The sequence below is a fragment of the Eriocheir sinensis genome, unplaced genomic scaffold, assembly GCF_024679095.1.
Source record: "Eriocheir sinensis breed Jianghai 21 unplaced genomic scaffold, ASM2467909v1 Scaffold19, whole genome shotgun sequence".
Lineage (NCBI taxonomy): Eukaryota > Metazoa > Arthropoda > Malacostraca > Decapoda > Varunidae > Eriocheir > Eriocheir sinensis.
The window spans coordinates 1489431-1499781 of record NW_026111294.1 but is presented as its reverse complement, the minus strand read 5'-3'; the positions used below and the strand labels follow the sequence as shown (position 1 = coordinate 1499781).

General features: G+C 39.2%; 1 protein-coding gene across 1 annotated transcript; it reads right to left on the bottom strand.

Moving 5' to 3' along the window:
• Positions 1 to 2667: 2667 nt before the first annotated feature.
• Positions 2668 to 9092, bottom strand: LOC126990687 (uncharacterized; the record flags this gene model as incomplete). The annotated part of the gene is made up of 4 exons (XM_050849371.1): positions 8391 to 9092; positions 6484 to 6698; positions 5422 to 5716; positions 2668 to 2809 (listed from the first exon to the last, which is right to left on the bottom strand). Coding segments are annotated over exons 1-4 (873 nt in total), but the record flags the coding sequence as incomplete, so codon positions are not given.
• Between the last annotated feature and the right edge of the window lie 1259 nt (positions 9093 to 10351).

The following is a 10351-nucleotide window of genomic DNA, read 5'->3' as shown; positions in this document are numbered from 1 at the left end:
TATGATTTTTTTGTCAAATTATCATTCTTAAGGAATAAATGTTTATTTCATATTTCCTAGCGATAGAGTTTAGGTCAAAGCAAACAATTCAGTTCAACATATCTTTTGACACACTTTTCTAACATGAGTTTCTGTTGTCAGCCATAATTTCTGTGGGGGGGAGCTAGGGGGCTACAGCCCCTCCAATGTTTTTCAATCAGCCTTAAAATGCCCCTAAAAGTGCCTATTTACAAAATATTCCCTCACCTGCACATCCTTGCTTCGATCGCTACCCTCTTCCCCCGCCCACCTCATGAAACTATGATGCCTTATAGACCCCTGCAAAAATCTGCAAAAATTATGGGCTTGGTTATTGATTGGTTGAAAAGTAGGATAAGGCAGTCATCCACATTCTCAGTGAAAGTAAGGTGAAGGTAGGGGCACATACTATAGTTGCACATGGCCTGAGTGCTGACCTCTGTCACATTAGCACTATAGCCTGTGGTGGATATGAACCCATTACCCCAAAAGAGAGGGCAGGTGTAACATCTGGGTTACCACAGGTTTCCACAGGTACCCATTAATTTGACAGGCACAAGAGGGAGAATGAACAGTTGGGTGAGGTGCACACCGACTGGGATTTGAACCTAGATCTGTGGATTTGTAGCTTGGCACGATAACCACATCACCATGGAGGTGCAGTCATCAGGAATTATTATTATTGCTATTGTTGTTATTATTATTATTATTATTATTATTATTATTATTATTATTATTATTATTATTTATTGTTATTATAATTATAATTATTATTATTTTCATTATTATTAATTAATTTATTATTATTATTATTATATATTTTTTTATAATTATATATAATTATTATTATTTTCATTATTATTAATTAATTTATTATTATTATTATTATTATTATTATTATTATTATTATTATTTACTGTTATAATTATTGTTATTATTTTCATTATTATTAATTTATTATTATTATCATTATTATTATTATTATTATTATTATTATTATTATTATTATTATTATTATTATTTTTTTTTTATTATAATTATTATTATTATTATTATTATTATTATTATTATTATTATTATTATTATTATTATTATTATTATTATTATTATTATTATTATTATTATTATTTTTGTTATTATTATTAGCATTATTATTTTCATTATTATTATTATTATTATTATTATTATTATTATTATTATTATTATTATCATTATTATTATTATTAATATTATTATCAGCCTGTTTCGGATGTCAGGAGTATACTGGGCCCTGGGAGAACCTTCTTTTCTCTTGTAGGTACACACCATCCCGAAACAAAACAGAAGTGTGTACCATTTATGTAGCTGTGGTCTCTTGTACCCCATTATGGTGGTCTCAATTACCCCATGTTATATAAAGATCAATACAAAGTAAACATTAACATTGATCACCTCCACATTGGCTGTATACTTACATAGGATGCCTGGCTACAGATCACAGAAATTGGACTTGGCTGAGGGACACGGCTTGTGTACAGCACACCTTAGCGTTACTGGGTCACATTCCTCGAATATACATACACAAATGAATAGGAATGAGGGGTACTTGTGGAATGAGTGAAAAGATGTGGTTTACATTTTCAGATCTTATGTACTTGAATGTCTACAAAACAGAAGTTAACAAAACAGTCCGACCTATTTTTTTTTTTTTTTTTGTTTAATTTTTAAAAGAAATTTCCTTAGCTGGTCTCAGTTGCCCCAGGTGGCAATAGCCCTGTTCTATGGTGTGTGTGTATATATATATATATATATATATATATATATATATATATATATATATATATATATATATATATATATACATATATATATATATATATATATATATATATATATATATATATATATATATATATATATATATATATATATATATATCTATATATATATATATATTCTGATAAATATTTCTTTCTTACAGGGCTTCCAATCCCACCACGTCTCCAGCTGCTGGTAACCTCCGCTACTATGCCACTGGGAGCTTCCAGCTTGACATGGGGATTGCTGTGACATGTCGCTGCCCAGTGTATCTACCTGTGTCAAGACTGTGACCAGTGCAATCTGCCAGCTAGCAGGGGACTACATAAAGTTCCCCAGTCCTGCTGAAGAACAGGATGTCATGCGACAATTTGCCGAGGTAGCTGCCATGCCCGGAGTTATTGGATGTGTAGATGGTGTACACATCCCAATCATCAGTCCAGGTGGAGAAGATGCAGAACTTTACCGCTGCAGGAAAGGCTTTTTTTCATTGAATATAATGGGGGTCTGCAACTCATCCATGCTCTTCACAAATCTGGTCGTGAACTGGCAAGGTAGTGCACATGATGCCCGCATCTTCAGTGAGTCTGTTTTGTGTGCTACTCTGGAGGAGGGCAGTACAGAGGATACTTGTTGGGGATTCGGGCTATGCCTGTAAAGCTACCTTTAACTCCCATTCGAATTCCTCGTACTGTTAAGGAGAGGCATTACAATGCCTCTCACATCAAAACAAGGAACCTGATCGAGAGAACGTTCGGGATTTGGAAGAAAAGATTTGCTATTCTCTCAAAGCCAATGAGAACAGCACTCTCAACATCAAAAAAAATTGTGACTGCATGTGCCATCCTGCACAATATTGCAATCCTCAACAAACTCCCCATTGACATGCCAGAAGAAGAACTTGAGCCCATCAACATAGACATACTTGCAGATTATGATGTAGGCACTGGAAATGCTCGCAGAGCTTCCATTGTTGAGAGATTCTTTAGATCTTCTGTGGATGTCAAAATGTACACCATTGAGTGCTGGCAATGGAACCCAGGCTTCTGGATAGGAGTCAGGGCAGCAAGCCAACCGAGCCATCGATGATTTAAAAGTTCTCCGTCTAGTCCAAGACCTACACTGCCCATGGTGCCTCACACAGCCTAACACACCAGAACATTTCCTGCTCCACTGCCCAAGATTCCACTCCTCCACACCAACCTCAAATTAAGCATCCCTAACCAGACTCAACATCCACAGGCCAACTTTACATAGAAGGCCTGCTGGGCAGCGACACCCTCAGCCCCAACACTGCCTTCCAAGCCCTCAAGTCTATGCAGACCTTCCTACAGAAGTCCTGGCAACTCAATAGGATCTAACCCCTCCCCTGGTGACACATCGACAGAATAACAACATCCGCTAACATTTCCCACTGATGGGGCTCAGGAGGCAGTGGTCCCACAGCCTAACCAGCCCCATAAAACACCCCAGAAAAAGATGATCCCAGAGGCCACTTCTCTGGCACTGTATCTGACATCCTCGCCCACTGTGGATATGCAGGAAAGGTGACTTCGCCCACACTCATGGTGGCTGGAAATGCTTTTATTTAACCCACAGTAGCACATGCGGTGCTATATATATTAGAGGAACTGCAATAACACATTGAAAATTCAGTAATCTACATGACAAAATTTTTCACTATTATTGCAGTTTTTCTAATGTAAATATATACTACAGGTGGCATTATGGGTTGACTAAAAGCGATTAAAAGCGTTTCCAGCTACCATGAGTGTGAGCGAGGTCACTTTTCCTTCATATCCACAGTAGTGGCCAGGTGTCAGGTATAGTGCTGCATAAGTGGCCATGGTCAGGGTGACCTCAGTAGCTCTGTTGGGTTGATTTATAGACAGATAGCCCAGGTTTGATCTTTTTTTCCCAGCCTATAGTGCTTTTAGGCTTTCTTGAGAGACCTGGATGGTAGTCGGCCCTAGCCCGTCATGATGCAGGCAAGTGTTTTATAGTGGCGCCGTCTTTTCTTGGTGTGGTGGTTGGTCACAGTGGTGTACATTTTGAGATCTTTATTGTAGTTTCTCTAATAATAAGTTATGTCTGTTCAGAAAATGAAAATAGCTTGTAAGATTTTGCATAAATATTTTCCGATCAAAATTTACAGTCTCTTTAATTTGTTCATTTCCTGCCTGAAGCCTATACGTACATAATCATGATATAAATAAATGAACAAAATATTTATCAAACATCACTGAATATAATGTATTTCCTACTACAACTACTACTACTAACACTAGTTAATGTTGGCAATATATGCTAAAATGCTGATGATACAGAGATTGGCAGAGTAATTGAGTCGGATCGGGTCGCTAGTATTCTCCAGGATGAACTAGACAGATTGCGTGAATGGGCAGGGAAGTGGCAGATGGAGTTCAATGTCTGGAAGTGCAAAGAATGGGCTAATCACTCTGACGTAATATTCTTGATGTATAAATAAAACCCACACTGGCAGACGATAGTTATATTTTAACTAAACAGTTTCGGTGGACACTGCCACCATCTTCAGTGGTGTAAAGAAAGACCACTGAAGATGGTGGCAGTGTTGGTTTTATTTATACATCTGGAAGTGCAGTACTCTGAGTGTATATGGAACAACCCTCATAATTATTGGTTAAATGACACTCCCTAAGAAGATCAAGGTGTGAGAGGAATTCAGGGATCTTGATGACCTCTGATCTCCATCTAAGAGCACAATGCATTCATCCTAGATATTGTGCAAATAGGGTATTGGGATTCATTTCAAGGAGAGTAAGCAACAAGTGCTGATGTCATCAAGCTATATTTAGCATTAGTTAGATCTTATCATGATAATGTGTTTTTTTTCTGGTCACCTTCATAATTGTAGAATGGGTATCAAAATGTTAGAATTGGTACAGTGGAGGATGACAAAGATGATTTACGGGTTCAAAAACTTGACATATGAGGAGACTCGAACAGTTAATTAAACTTGCATTTTCTAGAGAGGCAAAGGGTGCAAGGAGACTTGATCGAAGTTTATAAATGGATGAAGGGCTTTAATAAGGGGATATTTATAAGGTTCTGATGGTAAGAGAGCTGGGTAGGACATGTAATAATGGGTTTAAATTTGATAAATTCAGATTCCACAGGGTCATAGGCAAAAATACTTTACCAACAAGAGAATGAGTGGAACAGGCCTGGCCTTCATGTTATGAGAGTCAATAAGATGAACACATTAATAAAATGTTTAGATAAATTCATAGGTAGTGATGTTGGGGGGAGCTTACATGCTAACGGTGAAGAAGACTGGTGGTGGCCCTCCTCAATCACCTCCTAAGCTTTCCGAAGAACACGAGGCCGTTGCCTCCATGATTTCTGGAGAACTCAGTATGGGCGAGTGTGTCCTTGACACTCTTACAATACAAGATGGGCATGCAGTTGATGAGGCAGGCAATCCCATCATGGATGTTACTCTCCGGCATTCCCCAAACTGTCCAAAATTTGGCTTTGCAGGTGTCTGCTGCCTCACGGATATGATGCCAAGTCTCCGTGAAGACATCTAGCTGCCGCTGCAACACCTCACTGTGAAAATGGTACAGTTTCATCTGTTGTTCGTGCTCCTCGTTGGTCTGTTGAAGAAGGAGTTGGTGATACTCATCCTGCTGCTTCCGACAGGCCTGGTACTCTGCATCAAATTTCCTCCTCTGCCGTGGGGCAGCAGAAGAGGAGGCCACATTACATGTAAATGTAGTTAGTGATGGTGCAGTGGATGCAGAGGATGAAGCTTCTGGCTGGAAAGATGTAGAAGCACTAGGAGGTGCAGGTGCTTCAGCACATTCAGCGGCAGAAGTAGCAGAGGGGACCTCTGTCGGTGGCAGTTTTCCACTCACAGCTGTGAAATAATACAATGCATTATCAGTCATACTTATACATGAAAGATGATGTGACTCTGGAAATTTCTTCCTTCAATAACAATGTTAGCTTCTTTTCTTATAATACTTGAAAAAACACTACCCCATCAATAAAGGCACCAGAGGGAATTTGATATCTATTGCATTTATAGTTATTTAAATTTAATCCTAGACTGGGCCCCTCAGAGCTTGTTCCCAGAAATGAGTAACTTATCTATCTATATCTATATCTATCTATCTATCTATCTATATCTATATCTATATTTATCTATCTATCTATCTATCTATCTATCTATCTATCTATCTATCTCTCTATCTATCTATATATATATATATATATATATATATATATATATATATATATATATCTATATATATATATATATATCTATATATATATATCTCTCTCTCTCTCTCTCTCTCTCTCTCTCTCTCTCTCTCTCTCTCTCTCTCTCTCTCTCTCTATCAATATATCTATCTCCATCTATATATATATCTATCTATATATCTATCTATATATATATATATATATATATATATATATATATATATATATATATATATATATATATATATATATATATATATATATATATTTTTTTTTATATATTTTAATATAAAACAGTGTATCAAAAGTGAAAATTGATGATGAGAATAACAATGATAGTATTTATATGCAGCACCAGAACAAGAATGCAGAAAGCTGGATAATATAATGTGATATACTTTCAAGCAATGATTAACTTACTGAAAGTAACATCCATGATGGGAGTGCCTGCCTCATCCACTGGATGCCCATCTTGAATGGCAAGAGTGTCAAAGACATCCTCGCCCATGTTGAGTTCTCCAGAGATCATGGAGGCAACAGTCTCATGTTCTTCTGTAAACTTGGGAGGTGATGGAGGAGGGGCACCACCAGTCCTCTTCACCTTCAGCTTGTAGGCTCTCTCTTCCTTTTTCACACTGCAATGAAACATGATTTTAATAACAATAATATATCAAAGGCATACTGAATTGTAAACCCTTTAACAATACACCTCTGCAATGCAGTGGTTCGAGTCCCTAACAATGAATCTGCGGGCCTGGGCAGTCGGCATGCAGCCACCCAGCCGTTCATCCTTCCTTTCACCCGGGTACCTGGGGCCACCAGGGAAAGTAAACTGTGGTAACCCAGATGTTACACTGGTACTGTATCTGGTTTATGGGTTGTCTCATGACAGGCTCAAAGGATCAATGGGATGGAGATGAGCACTGCCACCACCCGCAGCTATAGCGTGTGCTCCCAACTTAACCTTTTCCTTTACCTTTTTTTACCCTTTGACCAAATATAGTAAAGAGCATTGGAAACAACTTGTTGTACCAAAATTGATATTAGTGTTGCAGATTTAATATTCTAGTGCCTATTAATATTAATAGTGTTTGCATTAAAGATACATTGCTATTCAATTAGGTTGATAACATGGGATTATTTTAGTTTGAATATAGCTCTTAACTAACAAAGCAAGAATTAATGGGTTACTATTTGATCAGCAATGGTATAATATTATCATATGTAAGAGCTACACCTGCTCTATGCTTATTGCTATTCTACCAGTAATTCTTTCTTTTTGCCTTACAAATAACATGTAATAACAATGAAAAATAACTATAGCCTATTTTTAATGCATTATGATTATTTTGGATCTGGAGAACACATTATTAGTGTAATCTGTGTCTCAAAAGGTGAAAAGTTGATCATTTTAATCATCACCCAAACACTGGAGTGGATAGGTATTTATCAAAGGGGGGCACATCTGAGTATGGGAGGGCACTAGACAAGTGAAGCTCCGCGGCATTCTGATGCCACACAGAATGTTACAAGGGCACATTCTAAGATCATATTAATGGTGGGTATAAAGGCATGGTCGATGGGGGCAGTATGTTAATTCTCAGGGGAGGAGTGGCATGTGACCCCAGTTGCTTCTGCAACCGCACGCTGAGGTGGAAGCATTTTCCCCGTGACCCCGTGATGCAAGAACTATATGGTAATTCACAGTAAGAGCATTTATTATTTTATTGCTAAATTGTGGCAGCGACGCCGCGCTGTCTGTGCTGGTGGTGTTTTGAATCTCCCGCTCACAATACATGTTCCAACACTATTCACCACCCCATAGTAACTTTATTCTGATGGAATGTCCACCGACACCTCCTACATAATGCAACCACATACTCATACGTGAAACATGCTGCCTGTCATCAGAACGGGGTGAATTGTCTTGCCTAGTTGGCTGTTACAACCACTAAGTTAAAGCGAGAATAATATATACCAAACTATACTACCAATACATATTATAATAGCGGTTATTTTTAGATACGATGGCAAAATATAATTGTTTAGTCGGTCATCATATGAAACTGGCAATATAATTAAGCAAGCTGTATAGTATTTGCCTTTATCTTTCCAATGATATGCCGAATATTTGCTACAATGCATAGTTACAGAGGTGTGGAGGTGAAAATAGAACTCACCTCCCCCCTGCCCGACAGCGCACAGGGGTCATGACGCGTTGCGCACTGAAAGGATCGAGGATAGGAGGACCTAGAAGCGATACAAAGCGATACTGGTCAAAAGGTTAACTATATACAACGTAAAATCAATGCACCTCATTTACTTACTTCAATTTGATGCGGTTGAAACTTCTTTTCAATTGTTGAACTGATCGCGGCTCCAGATCAGGGTGCATGGCGTTGAAGTTTTTGGCGATCTCATCCCACGCCAAGTTCTTCTTGTGCTGGACCGCAGTGCTGGTTGACCTATCTTGAAGGACAGGCCTTTCCTCCACTAGCTGCACCAGGACTCTCCTCTGCCTTGACGAAAGTGGTGCAGCGCGGTCCATTGTCGATCAGCTTCCGTGCGCGCGCGTTGTTGTGATGGCGGAATATGCATTCATATCGGCACTCTGCATTATCTTTTTCATTTTTCTTTTTTTCATAATTGTTTAATTTGAATTTGTATCTTAAATGCTATTATTTTTAAAAGAGTACTTCCTTATAATTTCTTATATGTATGACTGCTGAAATAAAAGTTTATGCACTGCACCTCGTCTTCTTCCATTAATTACGGCTATATCTAGCTTTTCTGTTTTGTTTATCTCTAAATTTATAATTTTCTCTTAATGTAGTCCCGATATGAAACATGATTTTTGAAAAAAACGGGAAATCGGGCCGGTGCGTGGCCAGCTGATGCCGATCAGGCGTACCAACACCCAGATGCAGCCAGATGCAGCGGGGGCTGCTGGCGGGCTGGTCTCTCAATACGGTCGAGGGACGAAGTAACTTTGCCTACCTACATGGTCGAGCGACAGGAAAGGACGCTAGCCTTCGTGTCTAACAATACCACCCTAAGTGTGTGTTGGATTTACAGATATAGTAGCTTATAATATTTATATCATCCCGGCTCTCCCTTTTGTACTGTGCTCAATAATATTAAGAATTATTCGTTTGAAGCAGCATAGTTGAGGTTGACCGTAGACTCATTTTACATTATTCACCCCTACAATATTCGTTTTCTTTGTTGTTGTTTAGTAGAAAATGGGTTTTCGATGGTAGGCTATGAAGATAAGTGAGAAATAATACCACTAATAATTATACCATACCACAACCCCTACAACCCATCAACCACCACTATAACTACCACCACACTAAATACCACCTTCTTTAACCCACTGTTCCTTACCTCACAACCCTTACTACCACTATACTACCACCACAACCACAACCACCCACTGAGACCAATATATAACTATCACTACCTTCTTTAGCCTACTGCTCCACTCCTCACACCACTAACCACCCACACCCACCTACTACCACTTCCACTACTACCACAACCACTACCACACACACGCCTAAGATCACTACAACCATCACCACCCTCTATATAGCATACGATTAACTAACTAACTAATTAACCCCGCCACTACTGATACTACCACCACCACAACCACTCACCCATTTAATTACCACCTCTACAACTACCACATACCCTCTTTAATTAAGGGTGCGGCCACACTACACGCGGTTTGCTGGGAGGGTAGAGGGTAGCGGGCACAGATTTAAATATATGAAGGAAGGAAGATATGAGAAGTAAGCAGAAAATAAGAAGAAATGTGAAGAAACACACACACACACACACACACACATATATACACACACACACACACACACACACACATATATATACACACACACACACACACACACACACACACACACACACACACATCCGGCTCCAACACTGTTCCTGTTCCCACTACAGGAAGAGGACTGTCAGCTCTGCGCGATTTCCGTCAAGGCCGGAGCGTCTGTAGGTCCGAGAATGTGGAGGCGTTCTCGGGGGACAGAAGAAGACCGATTGCCGCCACCACCACCACCACGACTACTCCTACACCTACCACCACTTCTACTACTCCACCCACCACCACCACTACTCCTACACCTACCACCACTTCTACTACTCCACCCACCACCACCACTACTCCACCCACCACCACTTCTACTACTCCACCCACCACCACTTCTACTACTCCACCCACCACCACTTCTACTACTCCACCCACCACCACTTCTACTACTCC